Here is a 26,644-nt window from a genome sequence, read left to right as displayed (position 1 = left end):
TCTTCTAGAGGCCACTCACAGCACTCACAACACTCACAAAACTTTGATTAATTACGACTATATTAATTTTAGAACATTTTTACTCTTTACATCACTGTTGAACCTAAAATAAAACAGCCGCACTAAGAAAAGATTACAACTTTACGGAACACTTGAATCGAGTTTAAAATCGCGACACACTTTTACCCGGGACAAAGTTAGGTTGAATCCACTGAAAGCAAATATAGTAAATTAAATTTTACCAAAGTTTGCTGGACCTCACTGGAGCTGACAATGACAATGAATATCTAAAAATCAGATTAATCTAGAAAAAGTTACTTAAACTTACCTCAAAAAACTTTATCACTTTGAAGGTTTTCATCCTTCCAAACCTACCACTCTCAGACCATATGCACTGCTCGAGTGTTTTCGCGTAAAGTTTAGAATTTTGCGCTAAAGGTTAAAAAAAAAACCTATTTAAACACTTTCCCACTTTTGCACACTTTTTGGAACACTGTCACTCCGCGATCCTTTAATGAACAAAAATTTGTTCATAATACGCAAAAAATACTTCAATCAATAGTAGAATTATTTCCAAAATATGAAGTACTAAGAAAATCCGACCTTTTTGGTTTCATTGTTGCCTTCTGCTTGTTTGTCGCGGACAAACTGCAAAGAAGAAATCGAAATTAAAATTTTATTTTGTCCTTTTTTAGCGACAACTTACCCTTTTCTACGGCCTACAACTGCTGTCTCGTCGGATTCCAGAACTCCTCCATTCCACATTCTTCTAAAGGCCACTCACAGCACTCACAACACTCACAAAACTTTGATTAATTACGACTATATTAATTTTAGAACATTTTTACTCTTTACATCACTGTTGAACTTAAAATAAAACACCCGCACCAAGAAAAATTTACAACTTTTCGGGACACATCGAGTTTAAAATCGCGACACACTTTACCCGGAACAAAGTTATGTTGATCAACTGGAAGGAAAACTAGTTAATTTACTTACACCAAAGTTTATTGAACCCCAATAGAGTTATTTCAGTTGCCTCAAATAACAAATTCCTAAAAAAGTAGCCTTGTCACACGACCTCAGCCTCAAGCTGGGTCTTTTTCACCAACATTCCGGAATCCTGCGTCGGAATGAGGCGCATGAAGCTGAAGAAGGAAACCAAAGAACTAACTAACTTTGAAGGAAAGAAATAACGAATACACGTCAGATCACTGAAACTAATAAATTAATGCAACCATGCAGTAGGTGTTAAAGTTACCAACAACAATTAAAAATTTTGGTAGTAATAATGATATTGATACTTAACATAATTTAAACACTAATCCACGTTTGCACACACTTTGGAACACTGTCACTTCGCGAACCTTTAATAAACAATAATATTTGTTCATAATACGCAAAAAATACTTCAATCATTAGTAGAACTAATTACAAAATATGAAGTACTAAGAAAATCCAACCTTTTTGGTTCCATCGTTGCCGTCTGCTTGATTGTCACGGACAAACTGCAAAAAAAAATCGAAATTAAAATTTTATTTTGGCCTTTTTCAGCGACAACTTACCCTTTTCTCCGGCCCAGAACTGCTGTCTCGTCAGATTCCAGAACTCCTCCATAGCATATTCTTCTAGAGGCCACTCACAGCACTCACAGCACTCACAATTCTTTGATTAATTATGACTATATTAATTTTAGAACAATTTTACTCTTTACATCACTGTTGAACCTAAAATAAAACACCCGCACTAAGAAAAGTTTACAACTTTACGGAACACTTGAAACGAGTTTAAAACCGCGACACTCTTTTACTCGGGACAAAGTTAGGTTGAATCCTCTGAAAGCAAATGTAGTAAATTAAATTTTACCAAAGTTTGCTGGACCTCACTGGAGCTCTTTCAGCTGCTTTTAATGACAATGAATATCTAAAAATCAGATTAATCTAGAAAAAGTTACTTAAACTTACCTCAAAAAACTTTATCACTTTGAAGGTTTACATTCTTCTAAACCTATCACTCAGACCACATGCACTGCTCGAGTGTTATCGGATAAAGTTTAAAAATTTTGTGCTAACGATTTAAAAAAAAACATATTCAAACACTTTCCCACTATTGCACACTCTTTGGAACACTGTCACTCCGCGATTCTTTAATGAACAAAAATTTTTTCATAATACGCAAAAAATACTTCAATCATTAGAAGAACTAATTACAAAATTTGAAGTACTAAAAGTAAATCCAACCTTTTTGGTTCCATCGTTGCCGTCTGCTTGGTTGTCGCGGACAAACTGGAAAGAAGAAATGGAAATTAAAATTTTATTTTGGCCTTTTTCAGCGACAACTTACCCTTTTCTCCGGCCCACGACTGCTGTCTCGTCGGATTCCAGAACTCCTCCATTCCACATTCTTCTAGAGGCCACTCACAACACTCACAAAACTTTGATTAATTACGACTATATTAATTTTATAACACTTTTAACTCTTTACAGCACTGTTGAACCTAAAATAAAACACCCGCACCAAGAAAAATTAACAACTTTGCGGGACACATCGAGTTTAAAATCGCGACACACTTTACCCGGAACAAAGTTATGTTGAACAACTGGAAGGAAAACTAGTTAATTTACTTACACCGAAGTTTATTGAACCCCAATAGAGTTATTTTAGTTGCATCAAATAACAAATTCCTAAAAAAAGTAGCCTTGTCACACGACCTCAGCCAGAAGTTGGGTCTTTTTCACCAACATTCCGGAATCCTGCGTCGGAATGAGGCGCATGAAGCTGAAGAAGGAAACCAAAAGAACTAACTAACTTTGAAGGAAAGAAATAACGAATACACGTCAGATCACTGAAACTAATAAATTAATGCAACCATGCAATATGTGTTAAAGTTACAAACAACAATTAAAAATTTTGGTAGTAATTATGATTTTGATACTTAACATAATTTAAACACTAATCCACGTTTGCATACACTTTGGAACACTGTCACTCCGCGAACCTTTAATAAACAATAATATTTGTTCATAATACGCAAAAAATACTTCAATCATTAGAAGAACTAATTACAAAAGATAAAGTATTAAGAAAATCCAACCTTTTTGGTTCCATCGTTGCCGTCTGCTTGATTGTCACGAACAAACTGCAAAGAAGAAATCGAAATTAAAATTTTATTTTGTCCTTTTTTAGCGACAACTTACCCTTTTCTCCGGCCCACGACTGCTGTCTCGTCGGATTCCAGAACTCCTCCATTCCACATTCTTCTAGAGGCCACTCACAGCACTCACAACACTCACAAAACTTTGATTAATTACGACTATATTAATTTTAGAACATTTTTACTCTTTACATCACTGTTGAACCTAAAATAAAACAGCCGCACTAAGAAAAGATTACAACTTTACGGAACACTTGAATCGAGTTTAAAATCGCGACACACTTTTACCCGGGACAAAGTTAGGTTGAATCCACTGAAAGCAAATATAGTAAATTAAATTTTACCAAAGTTTGCTGGACCTCACTGGAGCTGACAATGACAATGAATATCTAAAAATCAGATTAATCTAGAAAAAGTTACTTAAACTTACCTCAAAAAACTTTATCACTTTGAAGGTTTTCATCCTTCCAAACCTATCACTCTCAGACCATATGCACTGCTCGAGTGTTTTCGCGTAAAGTTTAGAATTTTGCGCTAAAGGTTTAAAAAAAAACCTATTTAAACACTTTCCCACTTTTGCACACTTTTTGGAACACTGTCACTCCGCGATCCTTTAATGAACAAAAATTTGTTCATAATACGCAAAAAATACTTCAATCAATAGTAGAATTAATTCCAAAATATGAAGTACTAAGAAAATCCGACCTTTTTGGTTTCATTGTTGCCTTCTGCTTGTTTGTCGCGGACAAACTGCAAAGAAGAAATCGAAATTAAAATTTTATTTTGTCCTTTTTTAGCGACAACTTACCCTTTTCTCCGGCCTACAACTGCTGTCTCGTCGGATTCCAGAACTCCTCCATTCCACATTCTTCTAGAGGCCACTCACAACACTCAAAACACTCACAAAACTTTGATTAATTACGACTATATTATTAATTTTATAACACTTTTAACTCTTTACATCACTGTTGAACCTAAAATAAAACACCCGCACCAAGAAAAATTTACAACTTTGCGGGACACATCGAGTTTAAAATCGCGACACACTTTACCCGGAACAAAGTTATGTTGATCAACTGGAAGGAAAACTAGTTAATTTACTTACACCAAAGTTTATTGAACCCCAATAGAGTTATTTCAGTTGCCTCAAATAACAAATTCCTAAAAAAGTAGCCTTGTCACACGACCTCAGCCTCAAGCTGGGTCTTTTTCACCAACATTCCGGAATCCTGCGTCGGAATGAGGCGCATGAAGCTGAAGAAGGAAACCAAAGAACTAACTAACTTTGAAGGAAAGAAATAACGAATACACCTCAGATCACTGAAACTAATAAATTAATGCAACCATGCAATATGTGTTAAAGTTACAAACAACAATTAAAAATTTTGGTAGTAATTATGATTTTGATACTTAACATAATTTAAACACTAATCCACGTTTGCACACACTTTGGAACACTGTCACTTCGCGAACCTTTAATAAACAATAATATTTGTTCATAATACGCAAAAAAATACTTCAATCATTAGTAGAACTAATTACAAAATATGAAGTACTAAGAAAATCCAACCTTTTTGGTTCCATCGTTGCCGTCTGCTTGATTGTCACGGACAAACTGCAAAAAAAAAATCGAAATTAAAATTTTATTTTGGCCTTTTTCAGCGACAACTTACCCTTTTCTCCGGCCCAGAACTGCTGTCTCGTCAGATTCCAGAACTCCTCCATAGCACATTCTTCTAGAGGCCACTCACAGCACTCACAGCACTCACAATTCTTTGATTAATTACGACTATATTAATTTTAGAACATTTTTACTCTTTACATCACTGTTGAACCTAAAATAAAACACCCGCACTAAGAAAAGTTTACAACTTTACGGAACACTTGAAACGAGTTTAAAACCGCGACACTCTTTTACTCGGGACAAAGTTAGGTTGAATCCTCTGAAAGCAAATGTAGTAAATTAAATTTTACCAAAGTTTGCTGGACCTCACTGGAGCTCTATCAGCTGCTTTTAATGACAATGAATATCTAAAAATCAGATTAATCTAGAAAAAGTTACTTAAACTTACCTCAAAAAACTTTATCACTTTGAAGGTTTACATTCTTCTAAACCTATCACTCAGACCACATGCACTGCTCGAGTGTTATCGGATAAAGTTTAAAAATTTTGTGCTAACGATTTAAAAAAAAACATATTCAAACACTTTCCCACTATTGCACACTCTTTGGAACACTGTCACTCCGCGATTCTTTAATGAACAAAAATTTTTTCATAATACGCAAAAAATACTTCAATCATTAGAAGAACTAATTACAAAATTTGAAGTACTAAAAGTAAATCCAACCTTTTTGGTTCCATCGTTGCCGTCTGCTTGGTTGTCGCGGACAAACTGGAAAGAAGAAATGGAAATTAAAATTTTATTTTGGCCTTTTTCAGCGACAACTTACCCTTTTCTCCGGCCCACGACTGCTGTCTCGTCGGATTCCAGAACTCCTCCATTCCACATTCTTCTAGAGGCCACTCACAACACTCACAACACTCACAAAACTTTGATTAATTACGACTATATTAATTTTATAACACTTTTAACTCTTTACATCACTGTTGAACCTAAAATAAAACACCCGCACCAAGAAAAATTAACAACTTTGCGGGACACATCGAGTTTAAAATCGCGACACACTTTACCCGGAACAAAGTTATGTTGAACAACTGGAAGGAAAACTAGTTAATTTACTTACACCGAAGTTTATTGAACCCCAATATAGTTATTTCAGTTGCCTCAAATAACAAATTCCTAAAAAAGTAGCCTTGTCACACGACCTCAGCCTCAAGCTGGGTCTTTTTCACCAACATTCCGGAATCCTGCGTCGGAATGAGGCGCATGAAGCTGAAGAAGGAAACCAAAAGAACTAACTAACTTTGAAGGAAAGAAATAACGAATACACGTCAGATCACTGAAACTAATAAATTAATGCAACCATGCAATATGTGTTAAAGTTACAAACAACAATTAAAAATTTTGGTAGTAATTATGATTTTGATACTTAACATAATTTAAACACTAATCCACGTTTGCATACACTTTGGAACACTGTCACTCCGCGAACCTTTAATAAACAATAATATTTGTTCATATTACGCCAAAAATACTTGAATCATTAGTAGAACTAATCACAAAATATGAAGTACTAAAAAAATCCAACCTTTTTGGTTCCATCGTTGCCATCTGCTTGAATATCACGGACAAACTGCAAAGAAGAAATCGAAATTAAAATTTTAGTTTAGTTTTTTTCAGCGACAACTTACCCTTTTCTCCGGCCCACGACTGCTGACTCGTCGGATTCCAGAACTCCTCCATTCCACATTCTTCTAGTGGTCACTCACAACACTCACAATACTTTGATTAATGATTACGAGCATATTAATTTTAGAACACTTTTACTCTTTACATTACTGTTGAACCTAAATTAAAACACCCGCACCAAAACTTTACGGGACACATCGAGTTTAAAATCGCGACACACTTTACCCGGAACAAAGTTTTGTTGATCAACTAGAAGGAAAACTAGTTAATTTACTTACACCGAAGTTTATTGAACCCCAATAGAGTTATTTCAGTTGCCTCAAATAACGAATTCCTAAAAAAGTAGCGTTGTCACACGACCTCAGCCTAAAGCTGGGTCTTTTTCACCAACATTCCGGAATCCTGCGTCGGAATGAGGCGCATGAAGCTGAAGAAAGAAACCAGAAAAACTAACTTACTTTAAAGGAAAGAAATAACAAATACACGTCAGATCACTGAAACTGTAATAAATTAATGCAACCATGTAATAGGTGTTAAAGTTGAAAACAACAATTAAAAATTTTGGTAGTAATAATGATTTTGATACTTAACATAATTTAAACACTAATCCACGTTAGCACTCACTTTGGAACACTGACACTCCGCGAACCTTTAATAAACAATAATATTTGTTCATAATACGCAAAAAATACTTCAATCATTAGAAGAACTAATTACAAAAGATAAAGTATTAAGAAAATCCAACCTTTTTGGTTCCATCGTTGCCGTCTGCTTGATTGTCACGGACAAACTGCAAAGAAGAAATCGAAATTAAAATTTTATTTTGGCCTTTTTCAGCGACAACTTACCCTTTTCTCCGGCCTACAACTGCTGTCTCGTCGGATTCCAGAACTCCTCCATTCCACATTCTTCTAAAGGCCACTCACAGCACTCACAACACTCACAAAACTTTGATTAATTACGACTATATTAATTTTAGAACATTTTTACTCTTTACATCACTGTTGAACCTAAAATAAAACAGCCGCACTAAGAAAAGATTACAACTTTACGGAACACTTGAATCGAGTTTAAAATCGCGACACACTTTTACCCGGGACAAAGTTAGGTTGAATCCACTGAAAGCAAATATAGTAAATTAAATTTTACCAAAGTTTGCTGGACCTCACTGGAGCTGACAATGACAATGAATATCTAAAAATCAGATTAATCTAGAAAAAGTTACTTAAACTTACCTCAAAAAACTTTATCACTTTGAAGGTTTTCATCCTTCCAAACCTACCACTCTCAGACCATATGCACTGCTCGAGTGTTTTCGCGTAAAGTTTAGAATTTTGCGCTAAAGGTTTAAAAAAAAACCTATTTAAACACTTTCCCACTTTTGCACACTTTTTGAAACACTGTCACTCCGCGATCCTTTAATGAACAAAAATTTGTTCATAATACGCAAAAAATACTTCAATCAATAGTAGAATTATTTCCAAAATATGAAGTACTAAGAAAATCCGACCTTTTTGGTTTCATTGTTGCCTTCTGCTTGTTTGTCGCGGACAAACTGCAAAGAAGAAATCGAAATTAAAATTTTATTTTGTCCTTTTTTAGCGACAACTTACCCTTTTCTCCGGCCTACAACTGCTGTCTCGTCGGATTCCAGAACTCCTCCATTCCACATTCTTCTAAAGGCCACTCACAGCACTCACAACACTCACAAAACTTTGATTAATTACGACTATATTAATTTTAGAACATTTTTACTCTTTACATCACTGTTGAACTTAAAATAAAACACCCGCACCAAGAAAAATTTACAACTTTTCGGGACACATCGAGTTTAAAATCGCGACACACTTTACCCGGAACAAAGTTATGTTGATCAACTGGAAGGAAAACTAGTTAATTTACTTACACCAAAGTTTATTGAACCCCAATAGAGTTATTTCAGTTGCCTCAAATAACAAATTCCTAAAAAAGTAGCCTTGTCACACGACCTCAGCCTCAAGCTGGGTCTTTTTCACCAACATTCCGGAATCCTGCGTCGGAATGAGGCGCATGAAGCTGAAGAAGGAAACCAAAGAACTAACTAACTTTGAAGGAAAGAAATAACGAATACACGTCAGATCACTGAAACTAATAAATTAATGCAACCATGCAGTAGGTGTTAAAGTTACCAACAACAATTAAAAATTTTGGTAGTAATAATGATTTTGATACTTAACATAATTTAAACACTAATCCACGTTTGCACACACTTTGGAACACTGTCACTTCGCGAACCTTTAATAAACAATAATATTTGTTCATAATACGCAAAAAAATACTTCAATCATTAGTAGAACTAATTACAAAATATGAAGTACTAAGAAAATCCAACCTTTTTGGTTCCATCGTTGCCGTCTGCTTGATTGTCACGGACAAACTGCAAAAAAAAAATCGAAATTAAAATTTTATTTTGGCCTTTTTCAGCGACAACTTACCCTTTTCTCCGGCCCAGAACTGCTGTCTCGTCAGATTCCAGAACTCCTCCATACCACATTCTTCTAGAGGCCACTCACAGCACTCACAGCACTCACAATTCTTTGATTAATTATGACTATATTAATTTTAGAACAATTTTACTCTTTACATCACTGTTGAACCTAAAATAAAACACCCGCACTAAGAAAAGTTTACAACTTTAGGGAACACTTGAAACGAGTTTAAAACCGCGACACTCTTTTACTCGGGACAAAGTTAGGTTGAATCCTCTGAAAGCAAATGTAGTAAATTAAATTTTACCAAAGTTTGCTGGACCTCACTGGAGCTCTTTCAGCTGCTTTTAATGACAATGAATATCTAAAAATCAGATTAATCTAGAAAAAGTTACTTAAACTTACCTCAAAAAACTTTATCACTTTGAAGGTTTACATTCTTCTAAACCTATCACTCAGACCACATGCACTGCTCGAGTGTTATCGGATAAAGTTTAAAAATTTTGTGCTAACGATTTAAAAAAAAACATATTCAAACACTTTCCCACTATTGCACACTCTTTGGAACACTGTCACTCCGCGATTCTTTAATGAACAAAAATTTTTTCATAATACGCAAAAAATACTTCAATCATTAGAAGAACTAATTACAAAATTTGAAGTACTAAAAGTAAATCCAACCTTTTTGGTTCCATCGTTGCCGTCTGCTTGGTTGTCGCGGACAAACTGGAAAGAAGAAATGGAAATTAAAATTTTATTTTGGCCTTTTTCAGCGACAACTTACCCTTTTCTCCGGCCCACGACTGCTGTCTCGTCGGATTCCAGAACTCCTCCATTCCACATTCTTCTAGAGGCCACTCACAACACTCACAACACTCACAAAACTTTGATTAATTACGACTATATTAATTTTATAACACTTTTAACTCTTTACATCACTGTTGAACCTAAAATAAAACACCCGCACCAAGAAAAATTAACAACTTTGCGGGACACATCGAGTTTAAAATCGCGACACACTTTACCCGGAACAAAGTTATGTTGAACAACTGGAAGGAAAACTAGTTAATTTACTTACACCGAAGTTTATTGAACCCCAATAGAGTTATTTTAGTTGCATCAAATAACAAATTCCTAAAAAAAGTAGCCTTGTCACACGACCTCAGCCAGAAGTTGGGTCTTTTTCACCAACATTCCGGAATCCTGCGTCGGAATGAGGCGCATGAAGCTGAAGAAGGAAACCAAAAGAACTAACTAACTTTGAAGGAAAGAAATAACGAATACACGTCAGATCACTGAAACTAATAAATTAATGCAACCATGCAATATGTGTTAAAGTTACAAACAACAATTAAAAATTTTGGTAGTAATTATGATTTTGATACTTAACATAATTTAAACACTAATCCACGTTTGCATACACTTTGGAACACTGTCACTCCGCGAACCTTTAATAAACAATAATATTTGTTCATATTACGCCAAAAATACTTGAATCATTAGTAGAACTAATCACAAAATATGAAGTACTAAAAAAATCCAACCTTTTTGGTTCCATCGTTGCCATCTGCTTGATTGTCACGGACAAACTGCAAAGAAGAAATCGAAATTAAAATTTTAGTTTAGTTTTTTTCAGCGACAACTTACCCTTTTCTCCGGCCCACGACTGCTGACTCGTCGGATTCCAGAACTCCTCCATTCCACATTCTTCTAGTGGTCACTCACAACACTCACAATACTTTGATTAATGATTACGAGCATATTAATTTTAGAACACTTTTACTCTTTACATCACTGTTGAACCTAAATTAAAACACCCGCACCAAAACTTTACGGGACACATCGAGTTTAAAATCGCGACACACTTTACCCGGAACAAAGTTTTGTTGATCAACTAGAAGGAAAACTAGTTAATTTACTTACACCGAAGTTTATTGAACCCCAATAGAGTTATTTCAGTTGCCTCAAATAACGAATTCCTAAAAAAGTAGCGTTGTCACACGACCTCAGCCTGAAGCTGGGTCTTTTTCACCAACATTCCGGAATCCTGCGTCGGAATGAGGCGGATGAAGCTGAAGAAGGAAACCAAAAGAACTAACTAACGTTGAAGGAAAGAAATAACGAATACACGTCAGATCACTGAAACTAATAAATTAATGCAACCATGTAATAGGTGTTAAAGTTGAAAACAACAATTAAAAATTTTGGTAGTAATAATGATTTTGATACTTAACATAATTTAAACACTAATCCACGTTAGCACTCACTTTGGAACACTGACACTCCGCGAACCTTTAATAAACAATAATATTTGTTCATAATACGCAAAAAATACTTCAATCATTAGAAGAACTAATTACAAAAGATAAAGTATTAAGAAAATCCAACCTTTTTGGTTCCATCGTTGCCGTCTGCTTGATTGTCACGGACAAACTGCAAAGAAGAAATCGAAATTAAAATTTTATTTTGGCCTTTTTCAGCGACAACTTACCCTTTTCTCCGGCCTACAACTGCTGTCTCGTCGGATTCCAGAACTCCTCCATTCCACATTCTTCTAAAGGCCACTCACAGCACTCACAACACTCACAAAACTTTGATTAATTACGACTATATTATTAATTTTATAACACTTTTAACTCTTTACATCACTGTTGAAGCTAAAATAAAACACCCGCACCAAGAAAAATTTACAACTTTGCGGGACACATCGAGTTTAAAATCGCGACACACTTTACCCGGAACAAAGTTATGTTGATCAACTGGAAGGAAAACTAGTTAATTTACTTACACCAAAGATTATTGAACCCCAATATAGTTATTTCAGTTGCCTCAAATAATAAATTCCTAAAAAAGTAGCCTTGTCACACGACCTCAGCCTGAAGCTGGGTCTTTTTCACCAACATTCCGGAATCCTGCGTCGGAATGAGGCGCATGAAGCTGAAGAAGGAAACCAGAAAAACTAACTTACTTTGAAGGAAAGAAATAACAAATACTCGTCAGATCACTGAAACTGTAATAAATTAATGCAACAATGCAGTAGGTGTTAAAGTTACCAACAACAATTAAAAATTTTGGTAGTAATAATGATATTGATACTTAACATAATTTAAACACTAATCCACGTTTGCACACACTTTGGAACACTGTCACTCCGGGAACCTTCAATGAACAATGATTTGCTCATAGTACGCAAAAAGTACTTAGAACTAATTACAAAATATGAAGTACTAAAAAAATCCAACCTTTTTGTTCCATCGTTGCCGTCTGCTTGATTGTCACGAACAAACTGCAAAGAAGAAATCGAAATTAAAATTTTATTTTGGTCATTTTCAGCGACAACTTACCCTTTTCTCCGGCCCAGGACTCTCTCGTCGGATTCCAGAACTCCTCCATTCCACGTTCTTCTGGAGGCCACTCACAACACTCACAACACGTTGGTTAGTTACGACTCTATAATTTTATGGTTAGGACACTTTTACTTTTTACTTCACTTTTTGAAATGAAACACCCGCACGAAGCAGATTATTTAATACTTTCGACACATTAAACGAGTTAAAAACCGCGATACCTCACCGAAGTCAAAATTAGGTTGAATTAACTGCAAGAAAAATTATTTCCAGGAAAAAAATAAGAAAAATTTGCATATTATAAAAAATTATATGAAAATTTCTACATACTAAAATTTATTCATTGGTCCACCTTAACACACACGTCGAAACACCACCACTCTAAAGGTTTGAACACTCTGAACACTGCACATTACATCAACGTTTTGACGAATATAGGATTAGCAAGTTGGCGCAAGCAAAAGTAATAAGAAAATGATAATCTGACCTTTTTGGTTCCAACGCTGCCATCAGCTTCATAGCTACGAACAAACTGTAACAAAGAAACCAAAGTTAAAATTTCGTCATCCACTAGTTGGAAAAGAACTTACCCTTTAATCCGGTCCAGGATGCTGTCTCGTTAGATTCCAGAACTCCTCCATACCACAACCTTTCAGGAATCACTCTAACACTTTCTATTATTTACGACTCTACCACTTTTCAGTTTAATTTCACTACTTCAACCCGCACCAAAAACACAATTTACTATTTGGCGGCACTCTTACGGGTTTAAAAACGCGACACTTTTGACCCGAGACTTACGTTATGTTGATATGACTGAAAAAAAAATTAAGAAATTAAATAATAATAAAATACCTACGCCACAACTGTTAAACGTAAGCACACCTTACCACAAATCCACAAATTTGCCACATTCACTACGCGAAAAAGATTTAGGATTATCGATCCCTTTTTAAAACTTGCTAATCAAAACGTTCAAATTGCGCAAAAAATGGGAAGAAAATTAAAAGATCTGACCTTGATTGAAGATTCAACTGCTGCCATCCGCGTCCAAGCAACCAACTTACTCCAGAAGATCGGTTCCACTGATGTTCAGAACATTTTTCTTGTCAAAATCATTTCAGCCACTTTTGATCCTCTTCTTCGTTTTCAACACATGATCTGTAAAAAAATTAAGTTAAATCAGAAAAGTCATCTGCAAATTGGGAAATTTCTAATATTAATTAAATTTTTTATAAAATTTTTATTTTACGTAAAAATAACATTGTGGTCCTAGTAAATTTACCGCCATTTCATTCATTCGCTCATGGGCGGTTCACGAGGTAAAACTCAATAACCATTGGACATAGTCTGAAGATTACCATAAACAGATAATCCATGGGGAAACCAGACAGGCTATAAAACATGGTTTGACCTAGATTTGACGAACTAAAGTAGTCAAACCAGCAATGAAGCAATGTCTGTCTGGAAGTGAGAGGAGTAGGAGTAGAGCTTGCAACTAGAACCGGTTTGACACAACCCCAGACAATGCATGTATTTCTTTAAAATAGTTAACACCAATTTTACACAATTTGAAATTCATTTAAAATTGCAAGGACGTCATTTTCACTGAAAATTGAATTTGATTGGGTGATCTAACAACGTTGAAGATTTGATGTCGTGATTAATTCCACTTTTGATTAAATAATAAAGATGGACTTGATTACATGTTTAAAGCAAACCGGCTCCTGAAAAGATTTTTGGTTTGTGTATTAATCAATGCGAACAAATTTCTGCAGAAAAATTCCCATCTAGACAGAACTAAAATTCACCGCATTGAAATTTCCACAACGAAGCCAGAAACCATTAATTACTTTCATAAAAAACACCTGTCCGCATCACTCGTTCCGATTTTACTAACACCAAACAAATAAAAAATCTAGATAGCGACTCACCCGCCGCCATATTTGGTAAATTTTCATCCTTCCCAAAAAACTAACATAACTTGATTTTCTGAGGATTTAAACACGATTGAGGGTGAAATAACGCATTCATGCTCTGTTTAGAACTGATTTTTCACTATTTTCCGCAACCATTGATTATTTTAACACTAAAAAAATCACAAGCAAAAAATTGGCACCCTTTCACCACTAATTGTTACTTCCGAATGAGAGAGCAAGGACCTTTTCGGATGCCGCCGCCGCGGTACGACGTCTTGAAGTCGCGCTCTGATTGGTGCTCGAAGGGTGACGAAGGTGATAGACCAATAAAAACAGACTAGCAAAAATTCCAAGAAATAGACATGCAGACGTGACGTCACAGCTTCCAAGAAAAGCGATCTTGATTTTTTTAAACGATCGAAATCGGACATCCAGAAAAGCGAAGCAAAAAGAGAAAAGTTCCTGTAGGTATCGTTGTGTTTTTGCTGTCTGATCTCTTGCACCAACACGAAAAATAAATTTTGTTCTGATTTTCGGGGGTGATACGCGACTGGGGGAGGAATTTAATTTAAAACCAAGAGAAAAGTTTTCGCATATAGCGAGCTTTGAAACCAATGCTAATAAGTTCACGGCATTGAAGTTTCCACTCTGAAGTTCGGGCTTAATAAAAATTAATTTTATCCGCGTGTCGAATAATCTTAACACCAACGAAAAAATCAAATGGGTAGGTATGTACTCACCTGCTGCCATATTAGATCATCTCGATTATCCCAAAAAACTTTCTTTTATTGCTTTTCTGGTGGTTCAAACACGACTGGGGGTGGGATAACCTATTTAGACACTATTTGGTACCAAATTTACCCAATTTCTATCATTTTAGACGATTTTAACACTCAAAAATCACAAGCAAAAAATTCGCACCCTTTCACTATTAATTGCTACTTCCGAATGAGGACAACGACCTTTTCGGATGCCGCCGCCGCGGTACGACGTCTTGAAGTCGCGCTCTGATTGGTGCTCGAAGGGTAACGAAGATGATAGACAAATAAAAACCGACTAGCAAATATTCCAAGAAATAGACAAGCAGACGTGACGTCACAAAAAAGCGATTCTGTTTTTTTTAAGCAATCAAAATCATACATCCAGAAAAGCGAAGCAAAAGGAGAAAAGTTCCTGTAGGTTTAGAGGTGTTTTGCTATGTCTGATCTTTTGCACCAACACGAAATAATAAATTTTGTTCTGATTTTGGGGGTGAGACGAGACTAGGGGTGGAATTTTATTTAAATCCAATTTAAAGAAAAAATTTTTCGCATATAGCGAGCTTTGAAACCGATGCTAATAAGTTCACGGCATTGAACTTTCCACTCTCAAGTTCGGGCTTAATAAAAATGAATTTTATCCGCGTGTCGAATAATCTTAACACCAACGAAAAAATCAAGAAGGTAGGTATGTACTCACTTGCCGCCATATTAGATCATCTCGATTATCCCAAAAAACCTTCTTTTTTTGCTTTTCTGGTGGTTTAAACACGACTGGGGGTGGGAGAACCTATTTAGGCACTATTTGGTACCAAATTTAACCAATTTTTATGATTTTGGACTATTTTAACACTCAAAAATCACAAGTAAAAAATTCGCACCCTTTGCAAAAAATTGGCACCCTTTCACTACTAATTGCTACTTCCGAATGAGGACAACGACCTTTTCGGATGCCGCCGCCGCGGTACGACGTCTTGAAGTCGCGCTCTGATTGGTGCTCGAAGGGTAACGAAGATGATAGACAAATAAAAACCGACTAGCAAAAATTCCAAGAAATAGACAAGCAGACGTGACGTCACAGAAAAGCGATTTTGTTCTTTTTTAAGCAATCAAAATCGTACATCCAGAAAAGCGAAGCAAAAGGAGAAAAGTTCCTGTAGGTTTAGTGGTGTTTTTGCTGTCTGATCTTTTGCACCAACACGAAAAATAAATTTTGTTCTGATTTTTGGGGGTGAGACGCGACTAGGGGTGGAATTTTATTTAAATCCAATTTAAAGAAAAAATTTTTCGCATATAGCGAGCTTTGAAACCGATGCTAATAAGTTCACGACAAAAAAAATCAAGTGGGTAGGTATGTACTCACCTGCCGCCATATTAGATCATCTCGATTATCCCAAAAAATTTTCTTTTATTGCTTTTCTGGTGGTTCAAACACGACTGGGGGTGGGATAACCTATTTAGGCACTATTTGGTACCAAATTTAACCAATTTCTATGATTTTGGACTATTTTAACACTCAAAAATCACAAGCAAAAAATTGGCACCCTTTCACTACTAATTGCTACTTCCGAATGAGGACAACGACCTTTTCGGATGCCGCCGCCGAGATCACGACGTCTTAAAGTCGCGCTCGGATTGGTGCTCAAAGGGTGGACAGAACCAATAAAAAACCCACCTCCAAAAATTTCAAAATTTGGAAAAGCGGACGTTTATAATAAAGTGATTCAGGTGAGAGATATTCGGGAAAGAAAAGGTGTAAATTTCTACACGTTTAATTTTGGTGGCTGCTTTTGACAAAAATTAACTTCACCGCGAAATTTCCCACACTAGTTTGACTTTTGAAAACTTATTCACTTTCGAATTTTAATAACGAGTGCGCATACAGGACTTTTCGGATCATTTTATCCACGCTCTCATTGGTCTTTTGGAAAAAATAACCTAATGAAAAAATGAACAAAAATTCCAAAACACAAATTTACTTCCGAGTGCGTGCACGACTCTTCGGATGCAGCACCACTATGAAGTGACCGCGCTTTCATTGGTTCTTCAGCAAAAAAAGGAAGCAGATGAACTAATAAAAAGAATATCTATAAAAAATATGTACTAAGAAATGCACGAGACATGATGTCAGGTTTTCCAAGAAAAGGAATCTGATAAATAAAATATTGGGTAAAAGAAAGAAATGTTCATTACCCTGTTTTGTCATTAATATGCCATAAAGTATAGTATCATGAAGAACTATTTAATTGGAGTTTAATTGCAACCGCAGACAGCCATTTTGGCTGTCGGGGGATTGCTCATGAAGCTTATAAAAGGAACCCATTGTTATGGAAGTTAAAGGTTGGTGAGCAACCATAAAACCTGCCCATCGGACAGGTAGACCCATGTGGTAGACCAACCAACAGACTCTTGAGCTGAGGCCATGGCAGGTGAAAATGTACCTATTGAACGCCTCAACTCTAATTTGCATTTTTTATTAGTCCAAAAGCAATGTTTTTTAAGAATTGTGTTATCAATGAAAAATACTGACGAATTTAAACATTTACGAGAACCAGCTAGCTTAGGTCAACAAAATCGGCATCAAATTTCTGTATTATAATTATTTGGAGTAATATGAACTGAGATTGTTTACTTGACCTGCTTGGACTTGTTGAGTGAAAAATGGTTTGGTGTTTGGAAGCTTACTTACCGATGTGAAATTTTGTTAGATGTTGAGCTGCTTTTAAATATTAGAAGGCATTCTCACAAAAAAATCTTAAAAATGACTACCAAACAAAAATCAACTTCTAGTTTATGGTTACTCATAGATAAAAAGATGTTATCGTTTTTTTTCGCTTTTTATGATGAGAATCCCGGATTTGAAAATTCACTTTTTTCGTTTTTAGAAGTTAGTCGGCTTATTAATTATAATACCTAAGTGCAAAAGTGCAAGAGTTTTGTTCGATTTGAATGATTACACGAGCACGGCCTACGAAGAACTAAGTGAGAACAAGAAAATTTGGATATATTTTTTTTCTTTTAGTCATAACAAATTCGTGTTTTAATATCAATTCCGTGAAGAAATTCGGTCGGTAGTATTTACGCTGTGTTTCTAAAATTTATCACCTATTAACTCGAGCAGGCGGCGCGGTGGCGGCGGACAGCAATACCGGATATCGTGCTGATAATTTTACGTCCGTAATATTCATCAAATTCCTTGAGGCCATGCGAAAATCAAATACTTTTTTGCAAGTAATCTTTAGTATTTTTTTCTACAATAAATTGATATGTTCAGTTTTATTAGGTGGGCCCACAGGTGGGCACCTAAATTTTAAGGTAGGCCTAGCCCACCCTGACCCACCCCTATCTCCGCCAACTGTTGTTGAGTGAAAAATGGTTTGTTTTTTCAGCAACTCCACTCAAAGTGGAAGCATTAAATTACCTACGGATTTGAAATTTTGTTGATCTGTTTATTTCTAGATGTTATGTTTCTAACCGTATGTCGAAAAAAGTTAAATTTTCTTTTGGCCAAACTAATCTTTTCTTTCGTAGTCGAAACGTCTCTTCTAGGGTAACCCGGCAATAATGTCTTCTTCGGAAGGCACCACAAACAACGCCAAAAAAAAATTTTTACAAGATATGGTACATACTTGGATTTAGAGGTCTTCGAATTTGGTGGACTTTTTTTCAATTTTCAAAGCTTTATTTTATTTTATTTATTTTCCGAATCTACTGCAGAGAAAAAGATGCATTAAATTCCCCATTTTTTTTATGAAAATCCGGTGTTGCATATCCTTAATTCAAAATTTGAATTTCTTCGATTTCTGGAGGTCTAGAACTACTGCTCTTTCAATTTCAACAAATGAAGTTCTTGAAGATTTACATCAGAGCTTTATCTTATTTTTTTAATCAGCACATGTTTTGGCTTGGCAAAAAACTAATAGAAAAAACAATAAAGGGCCTTGTTTTACTGCTTTCAGTAACAAATCATGGTAATTCAATTTAAAAACAGCCATCCAATCTTGAAAGCATGTATTTTTGGTTGCCTACCCGCATCCACAAACTAGGAATTTTTAAAACTTGCAAGATTATGTTGGTATTGCCAACTGTGCTCTCGTCACTGTACTTGACATTTCACACTCAAAGTTGGTAGTTCTCATGTTCGGTCTTTAAAAACGTAAATATTTACACTTAGAACCCCATTGTTAACTGATAAAATCGCGGTTTTACTTATTTGATTGATGAAATCGATATAGGTTTGTGACAATCAATGTCTCCATGTGTTGTATAAAGTTGCACCATATGCATCACTATTTCAAGAGAGTTCCCCCAATTTGACTCGTTTATATAATCTGCCAGCTCAGTGATTCGTTTTAGTTGTTATCTGTTGTCTTACAGGTCGTCAGGAATGCAAATCCAAAGAATAAACACCAATTATTCTGGCTGCAAATTTTGGATGATAATCTGGATGTCATAACTTTATTTGGATAATTAAAATGAGTGAGAATAAAGAGACACTTAGTTCTTTCGTTGAGAAGACCCAAAAGGCTTCTGATTTTGATAAGGCTTTGGGGCGGAATATTTTGATTGCGCCTACAGAGGAACAGTTTGAGTTACTTTTGCACAGGCTGAAACAACAACTAGGAGAGGGTAGAGGTGAAGTGATCTTAGAGGTATATATTTATTGTTGTTTTATTTCTTTATTTATTAAAATTTCTGGTAGATTGGTGCATCTGAAGATGGTAGTGAGAATGGTTTCTTGGAGGATGAACTGGAGGCAGCTGTTGCTACTTTGCAGTCTCTAGCAACCACTCTTGAGTGTAGCTGTGTGAAATTAAGAGAAAGAAAAGAGATCAGAGGGGCTGTGGTTCAGTATTTAATTCGCAGGGTTCTAGGACAATCAGGTTTGTTGTCTTCACTTGAGTCTTTCATAACACCAAATAGATTTCTTGGAGATTCGCGTCGCTGTTGTCGGGAATGTCGACGCTGGAAAATCAACCCTTCTGGGTGTTTTAACCCATGGAGAGCTAGACAATGGACGTGGACACGCCAGACAGAAACTATTCAGACACAAACATGAAATGGAATCAGGAAGAACCAGCTCTGTTGGAAACGACATCTTAGGTTTTGATGGAGAAGGAAACGTAGTAAATAAACCAGAACATGGTGCTCTAGACTGGGTAAAAATCTGCGAGAGGAGCTCCAAAGTCATCACGTTTATTGACTTGGCGGGACACGAACGCTATTTAAAGACCACTGTTTTTGGGATGACTGGACATGCTCCCGATTTTGGAATGTTAATGGTAACTTAAATTAGCATCTCAACAAAATTTCACAATTTTTTTCCAAAGGTGGGTGCTAATGCAGGGATCATTGGCATGACAAAGGAGCATCTTGGTTTAGCTCTGGCTCTGTCGGTTCCTGTTTTTGTTGTGGTCACAAAAATAGACATGTGTCCTGCCAATGTCCTGCAGGACAATCTGAAGATGCTGATTCGAATCCTGAAGTCTCCAGGCTGCAGGAAGGTGCCGGTGATGGTAAAAACCACCGATGACGTAATCCTGAGCGCTACTAATTTTGTTTCTGAAAGGTGATAACAGTCGTATAACCCGCTCTCAATTTTTTTGTGTGTTTTGTTAATTTGAGTTATGTCCATGTTGAAAAACGAGACCTATATTTAGACGAACGAATTCCAGGTTGTGCCCGATTTTCCAAGTTTCCAACGTGTCTGGAGAGAATCTAGAACTTCTAAAAACGTTTCTTAATTTATTGACTACGAGAATGGAGTATCATGAGAATGAACCCGCTGAGTTTCAGATTGACGACACATATTCGGTTCCGGTAAATCGGCTGATGCAATAGAAAGAATTATGTTTCTAATTTGTGTATTTAACAGGGTGTAGGAACCGTAGTGTCTGGTACCACTCTGAAAGGCGTTATTAGGCTGAATGACACTCTTATGTTAGGACCAGACCCCTTGGGACACTTTCAACAAATTGCTGTGAAGAGTATTCATAGGAAGCGAATGGCTGTTAAGGAAGTACGAGCGGGTCAGACGGCAAGTTTCGCGTTAAAGAAGGTAAAAAATGAACTTGTTTTTTTTCTCAATTGTTTACATAACATTGCGTCATTTCAGATAAAGCGCTCCCAAATCCGGAAGGGCATGGTCATGGTCTCTCCGTCTCTTAACCCCCAAGCCTGCTGGGAATTCGAGGGCGAAATCCTAGTTCTTCACCACCCAACAACCATAAGCTCACGTTACCAAGCCATGGGTACTTCCTGTAGCTATCCTTACCATTTTACCATTTCGAATTTTCAGTCCATTGCGGCAGTATCCGTCAGACCGCCAGTATTGTTAAAATGTCCAGAGAGTGTCTGAGAACAGGTGACAAAGCCATTATTCACTTCCGCTTCATCAAACACCCGGAATACATGACTCCAGGTCAAAGAATGGTGTTCCGTGAAGGTCGGACAAAAGCAGTCGGAAACATCGTTAGAATAATAACACAAACAACACCGACTCACCCTAATGCACGTGCGAAACAAAATAAGCAACCACGGTATGGGGGTGGTAACACGCAACAGAATGCGGTTAAGAACACGATGGGGTTACAAGAGGTGAGTGGAAAAGGTAAAAGTGAAGAGTCACAGCGGTGGGTAGTTTGCAGAGATTGGGACAACGACAGGAGAGACGGCGTTCGAGGGAAGTAGCGACAAACGTGAAAATACCGGACAGAAGTCTGGCTCGAGAAAAGGGCGAGGGCGGAGAGGCGGTCGTGGGAAGAACAACAATGCGAATTCTAACGCCTCTAAACCTTTAAGTGAAACCAACATTAATTCGATTCCAAATTTGAATACGACGAAAGTGCAATAATTCAGTTCCAGAAAGCACAACTTGCTAGTTTTTCCGTGGCGTTGAGGGACCTCAACACATCAAATTTGTGTTCTTTTTTAGATGGAGGTTTATGTTTGGGATTTGAAATAATGTAAAACGCCATCAATATAGTAATTTATTTTATTAACTTTCCTTAGCTCCTGGTTACATCAAGTTTCTATTACCACTCTTGGAGTTGCAGTGGCTTCAAACACAGTGTAGGTTTTATGGGTAAAAGTCTGATGCATATAAGCAAAATGAATGAAAATCAAGAACAAAATGTTAGCTACAGAAATAAGGGTGCAAATTAACAAACGTGCTGCGGGAGCCAACAAAGTCCCTAACACAACTAGAGCTATTCTAAGAGTACTCAAACCTCCAAACAAGATCAAACAAACAAAGAAAAAGAAGTTGCTGCGCTCTTGGAAGCACAAAAACGACAAGAGCAAAGTTAGGATGTGGCCATACAGGCCGTAGCCAATTAGAGTTGTAATTTCCGACAAAGTAATGCGCGAACGTCCTACTTTACACAACATAAAACACAAAATTGGCATTACAACACTGTACACAACCACAGTCTCAGTTGGTGAATGAATCACACTGCTCTTCTTGAAAGAGTATCCGTAATTTACAAACGCGGTCAAGAATAACAGCCCCAGTATTGGCCCCAACAAGTCTACATACACTTTTTGATATTTTTTAGTCATGGGCGGCACAAACGCCGCAAAGATACGAAAAACTACATCAGTAGGCGATACAAAAAACAGCTGTTTAATGACTTGTTTTAAATTTTTAGGATTTTTTTCAGGAGAGCCAATAAAAATTACAGAACTAGCCATGTTGCTATTGTTTCATCTTCTGTTTGATCTCTTCTTTAGCTTCTTTGATATTTCCAGACAGCCCCTGCACGATCTTGTTGATAGCAGCTCTGAACTCTTCCGGTGTCAACATCTTATCCAAGCCCTTTTCTTGTACAACTTGCTTGCTCTGGAACACTGCTCTCACTACAATCTGCGCCGCTTTTCTCATAGGATAAGATTCACTCAGTTTTTGCACCATTTGTTCATTGTTGGCGAAAATACGGATTAAGAAACGCATCACCATCTTTACTTCGGGATTTCAAATGTGTACATATAGCGATATTTGCGCAGTAATTCTTGTTTGAGTTTTAGCTGTGTTTTTAGTGCTTCTAGATGATTCAGCTGTTGTTCTTTACTGAAGTCAATCCCGGGGAGCAGACGTATCTGAAATTTACGATGTTTATAACGTCAAATGCCGGAAAATTATCGTACCTCAGCACGTGCCTGATCTAAACGTTTTTGCAACTCCAACACTTTTTGGGAACAATCTTGAGATTCTCTGGTTTTTGCGGTGTTATCGTGGTGGTCTTTTTCCACACTAAAACGTTATGCAATAATTAATACTACGATTTAACTGTCATCTATTTTTATCAAAACTTGAGTAACTAACCTACGGATTATTTCGTAAATAATTGGTAAAATCTCGATGTTCAGATTTTCCACAGTGACTTTCCTATCCAGCTCTTGGACTTGCTCATCAGATTCCATAGTAACGACGCATAATTTCACCGAGTTTAATTAAGATTTTCTATAATTTCGACTCCAAACAAACCTAACAAAACACGGAGACGTGACAGCTGTCACTTGTGTGCACTTGTGTCAAAAATATAGTAACTTTTAACTTTTAGTGTTATCATGTTGTTCACCAGTTTGTGGTAGACATTTGACCCACGTCAAAATAAAAATATGTCAAATTAAACTAATAATACTCTAGAAATTCGATTACAAACACTCTTCTCGTTTCGAAATGGGTTCTTTAACCAGCAGACAACATGCCGGAGTCGAAGAAGTGGACGTGGTCTCGAATCATGCTTATAAATATCCGCCCAGATCAGGTACAACAATCACTTATTTTCCTTACAAGATCTTCCTTATTTGTGCTTATCCTTCAGGAAATTATTTTGGAAGTCACTTTATAATGGGTGGTGAACGTTTTGACACCCCTCAGCCTGAATCATATCTTTTTGGAGAGAACTCAGATCTGAACTTTCTAGGGAGTCGACCTACACCAGTATGCATAACCTTGTGGTTTATTTATTGTATAGTGTTGTTTGTAGTTTCCGTATCCGCCGCCGCAACCAAACGAACCCACTAAAACCTTGAAAAGTTTGGTAAATATCAGAAAAGAGTCCTTAAGGTTTGTTAGGGCCCCTCCAGACTATTCAAAACCTGCTGACAAAGGTGATAGAGATGTCAGAGATATAGAGTTAGGAAAGAGCTCGACGTTTAATATCGAATTTACGTTTGATTGTGACGTTAGGTGTGCAATCACAATTTATTATTTCTGTTCTGAAGATTTTGGCCCTAATGGCGTCACGTAAGAAGAAGTTTTAACTTTTCCCTAGCTAACTTGCTTTGTAGGTACATGTCGCGCGACTCTACTATGACTTCTGAAACGTTTCATTATAAACGGGGCGCCAATCAGCAATTTTGTCAAATGACACATATTTTTGATCCATCTAAATACACAGAAGAAGAATTGTTATATGATGTTGACAGGGAAGTCATTCCCATTGCTATTCATTGCGTTGCAGAAGAAGGAGCTGAAGGTTGTTTATTTACTATTTTTGTTCAAGTTTTATTAATATTTTTTAGAAATGAGACAATCACACACAACTATAGCCACTGCTGAAAAACTCTCAGATGGAACTTATGTTTTGAAGGCCCTCAAACAAAAACTGTTTGTTGATGGTCTCTGTTATTTGTTGCAAGAAATTTATGGGATTGAAAACAAAAACAATGACAAGGTAGTGGTATCTTAATCAATGAGTCATGTTATGCATATAATTATCATTACATAAACGATAAAAACAATGGAAAAGGAAAAACACGCATTTTAAATATTCATGACGTGATTTATTTTGTTGTTTTTTTTCGCAGCAATCCGGCGACGACGAAACCGAAGACAATGGCTCAGAGTGCGTAATCTGCATGTGCGACGTCCGGGACACTCTAATATTACCCTGTCGCCACTTGTGTCTCTGCAATTCCTGCGCGGATTCTCTCCGATACCAAGCAAATAACTGTCCGATTTGCAGAGCCCCGTTCCGAGCTCTCTTGCAAATCCGAGCTTTACAGAAATGCGCTAATCCCAGCTTGGCCTCGATCAATCCTCCAGATGTAGGTCACATCAAATGTATTTTCATTCCATAATCGTAACTTTCAGGGAAGTTGCGATAACATTCCGCCGGGTTACGAAGCCGTCTCTTTAATTGAAGCCCTTAATGGACCTTGCATTCCGCGCCAACCCCCATCGGCAATGCCTGATTTGGTGGAGACACCTGATAGCGAACATGCTATTCAAGCGGCGCAGATTTTAAATAGAAGCGCCGACCGGACGCCGCTTAAGAGTAAAGGATCGGATCCTAGTACTCCTGAGGTTGTTTGCTCCTATTCTTTTAATTTTGAGTTAATTTTAATTCGCAGTACGGCGTTTTGATGACGACTCGGAACGAAGAAGACAAAGAAACGCCCAAGTGTCCACTTCTTCCCGATCAGAAGGATGTGAGTCCGCGCTCGAAACACCGTTCGCGTGATGCTGTTAAACACGTAAATGAAAAAGCCGAAAAAGATGAAAACGGGGACGACGACAGCGAAGCAGAGAAGTTATCACCGTTGCTGCAAAATAGTGATAACATGAGAACTGGAAGTTTGGCGTTGAACATGGCGGATGTCGTGGAGCCCATCGATGACACCGATACTGATCACGAGGAAGTCACGTCACGACCGGTTACAGAAAAGAGTAAAAATTACAGTGAGTTTACAGTAAAAGCTCGTACGGTTTTGCATGCTTTTCTTGACAGGAAATAACGGCGAAGAAAGGGGCGACGAGTCTGATTATTACACCCCGGAAGAGCCTGCTCCAGCTCTTGGTCCTTTATACGAAACTAATGGTGCTACAAGCTCTGTGGAAAGTACTCCACAGAGATTACCAGGAACTCCAATGTCCCATGCTAGTGCTAGAAGTAGCGGGGACAGCTACACGAGCGGTTCTAGTACTAGACACTTGTTGGCTGTCGTCTCCCACAACGGGATGAATGAGAGAGCTGTACATATTTAAATGTACCATTTATTGGCGAATAATTTAAGTAACTGTATTTTATAACAGCACGATTTTGTTTATCACTCTCACTGAATCTTTTCGCATTTACGTACAATTTTATTTTAGGTAATTAAATGTCCACTAGGTTTTTACTTCGATACTTTGGTGAGTGTTGATTTTACTGAGATTAGGTCCAATTTTCTTTAACAAAAATACTCATTTGTGATAAAATAAGATTATTGTCCAAAATTGTATTTATATAGTAGTGATTTTGTTTTTTAATCTGTATATATTGTGCAATTGTAATATTCTTATTAGAGTTTTAAAGGTGATGTTGGAATTTATGTATATAATTTGCTAAAATATACTTCTGAGAAATCATGCACGTTTAATTCATTTCCTCCTGTTTTTCGTCTGAAACCTGTTTAGCATATTTTTGGCGTCCATTTCGTTAATTCTATCCGTCGTGACCCCGTTTTTTCTTGAACATTGAAAAGTATTTAAATCACTTGACTGGAAAGGTCACCAGATTTGTTTCCTGTCTGAAATGTATGTGTTTTTCCAAGATAAAAAACAACGTCGGCGAACGATAAAAGTAATTGTATAACTCGTTGATTACAGTTCGACAATTCCGCAAAAAATGCAGACTTCCTTTCATACCCTGCCAATTTTAATTCTTAAAACGCTGTATTATTTAAAATTTAATTATACG

At 36.7% G+C, this 26,644-nt stretch overlaps 5 protein-coding genes across 7 annotated transcripts; 2 read left to right on the top strand and 3 right to left on the bottom strand.

Annotated features, from left to right (window-relative positions):
• The first annotated feature begins 19,011 nt into the window (after positions 1-19,011).
• On the top strand, positions 19,012-21,954 carry GTPBP1 (GTP-binding protein 1). Of its 2 annotated transcripts, none has more exons than XM_088044603.1 (10): positions 19,012-19,113; positions 19,335-19,609; positions 19,660-19,840; positions 19,881-20,239; positions 20,288-20,526; positions 20,633-20,777; positions 20,833-21,015; positions 21,073-21,208; positions 21,256-21,554; positions 21,598-21,954. In XM_088044603.1, exons 2-10 carry the CDS (start codon positions 19,433-19,435, stop codon positions 21,808-21,810), a joined length of 1,932 nt encoding a protein of 643 aa, XP_087900729.1. In that variant the 5' UTR covers positions 19,012-19,113; positions 19,335-19,432; the 3' UTR covers positions 21,811-21,954. The 2 variants fall into 2 exon arrangements, with proteins under 2 accessions (XP_087900729.1, XP_087900730.1); XM_088044604.1 differs by lacking the exon at positions 19,012-19,113 and adding an exon at positions 19,128-19,192.
• LOC148168153 (protein YIPF3-like) lies at positions 21,934-22,649 on the bottom strand. The gene has a single exon (XM_088044607.1). It carries the CDS (start codon positions 22,647-22,649, stop codon positions 21,981-21,983), a length of 669 nt encoding a protein of 222 aa, XP_087900733.1. The 3' UTR covers positions 21,934-21,980.
• Positions 22,561-22,914, bottom strand: LOC148168152 (protein NCBP2AS2 homolog). Its single transcript, XM_088044610.1, has one exon. It carries the CDS (start codon positions 22,912-22,914, stop codon positions 22,654-22,656), a length of 261 nt encoding a protein of 86 aa, XP_087900736.1. The 3' UTR covers positions 22,561-22,653.
• A 2-nt stretch (positions 22,915-22,916) lies between these two features.
• On the bottom strand, positions 22,917-23,492 carry MED9 (mediator complex subunit 9). Its single transcript, XM_088044609.1, has 3 exons — positions 23,281-23,492; positions 23,103-23,208; positions 22,917-23,054 (listed from the first exon to the last, which is right to left on the bottom strand). The coding sequence occupies exons 1-3, from the start codon at positions 23,376-23,378 to the stop codon at positions 22,917-22,919; spliced, it is 342 nt and encodes a 113-aa protein (XP_087900735.1). The 5' UTR covers positions 23,379-23,492.
• Positions 23,493-23,528: 36 nt separating this feature from the next.
• On the top strand, positions 23,529-26,313 carry Mrgn1 (Mahogunin ring finger 1). 2 transcript variants are annotated; one of them, XM_088044606.1, is made up of 9 exons: positions 23,531-23,725; positions 23,783-23,901; positions 23,948-24,207; positions 24,252-24,439; positions 24,486-24,640; positions 24,771-25,010; positions 25,057-25,269; positions 25,317-25,644; positions 25,694-26,313. In XM_088044606.1, the coding sequence occupies exons 1-9, from the start codon at positions 23,638-23,640 to the stop codon at positions 25,948-25,950; spliced, it is 1,848 nt and encodes a 615-aa protein (XP_087900732.1). In that variant the 5' UTR covers positions 23,531-23,637; the 3' UTR covers positions 25,951-26,313. The 2 variants fall into 2 exon arrangements, with proteins under 2 accessions (XP_087900731.1, XP_087900732.1); XM_088044605.1 differs by having other exon boundaries at positions 23,529-23,901.
• The last annotated feature ends 331 nt before the right edge of the window (positions 26,314-26,644 follow it).

The sequence above is a fragment of the Gnatocerus cornutus genome, chromosome 9 (assembly GCF_029298725.1).
Source record: "Gnatocerus cornutus isolate USDA-ARS CGAHR chromosome 9, icGnaCorn1.1, whole genome shotgun sequence".
Taxonomy (NCBI): Eukaryota; Metazoa; Arthropoda; class Insecta; order Coleoptera; family Tenebrionidae; genus Gnatocerus; species Gnatocerus cornutus.
This window is presented reverse-complemented; position numbering and strand designations above follow the sequence as displayed.

Excerpts from the sequence above, each read along its gene's own strand:
- LOC148168153 (XM_088044607.1), bottom strand. The coding sequence starts at position 22,649 with ATGGCTAGTTCTGTAATTTTTATTGGCTCTCCTGAAAAAAATCCTAAA.
- LOC148168152 (XM_088044610.1), bottom strand. The coding sequence starts at position 22,914 with ATGGTGATGCGTTTCTTAATCCGTATTTTCGCCAACAATGAACAAATG.
- GTPBP1 (XM_088044603.1), top strand. The coding sequence starts at position 19,433 with ATGAGTGAGAATAAAGAGACACTTAGTTCTTTCGTTGAGAAGACCCAA. Across the intron at positions 20,778-20,832 it reads ACGACACATATTCGGTTCCG|GGTGTAGGAACCGTAGTGTC; the intron begins GTAAATCGGCTG and ends TGTATTTAACAG. Across the intron at positions 21,016-21,072 it reads CAAGTTTCGCGTTAAAGAAG|ATAAAGCGCTCCCAAATCCG; the intron begins GTAAAAAATGAA and ends GCGTCATTTCAG.
- MED9 (XM_088044609.1), bottom strand. The coding sequence starts at position 23,378 with ATGGAATCTGATGAGCAAGTCCAAGAGCTGGATAGGAAAGTCACTGTG. Across the intron at positions 23,209-23,280 it reads ATTTACGAAATAATCCGTAG|TGTGGAAAAAGACCACCACG; the intron begins GTTAGTTACTCA and ends ATAACGTTTTAG. Across the intron at positions 23,055-23,102 it reads TAGATCAGGCACGTGCTGAG|ATACGTCTGCTCCCCGGGAT; the intron begins GTACGATAATTT and ends CGTAAATTTCAG.
- Mrgn1 (XM_088044605.1), top strand. The coding sequence starts at position 23,638 with ATGGGTTCTTTAACCAGCAGACAACATGCCGGAGTCGAAGAAGTGGAC. Across the intron at positions 24,440-24,485 it reads TGCAGAAGAAGGAGCTGAAG|AAATGAGACAATCACACACA; the intron begins GTTGTTTATTTA and ends AATATTTTTTAG. Across the intron at positions 25,645-25,693 it reads AGAAAAGAGTAAAAATTACA|GAAATAACGGCGAAGAAAGG; the intron begins GTGAGTTTACAG and ends TTTTCTTGACAG.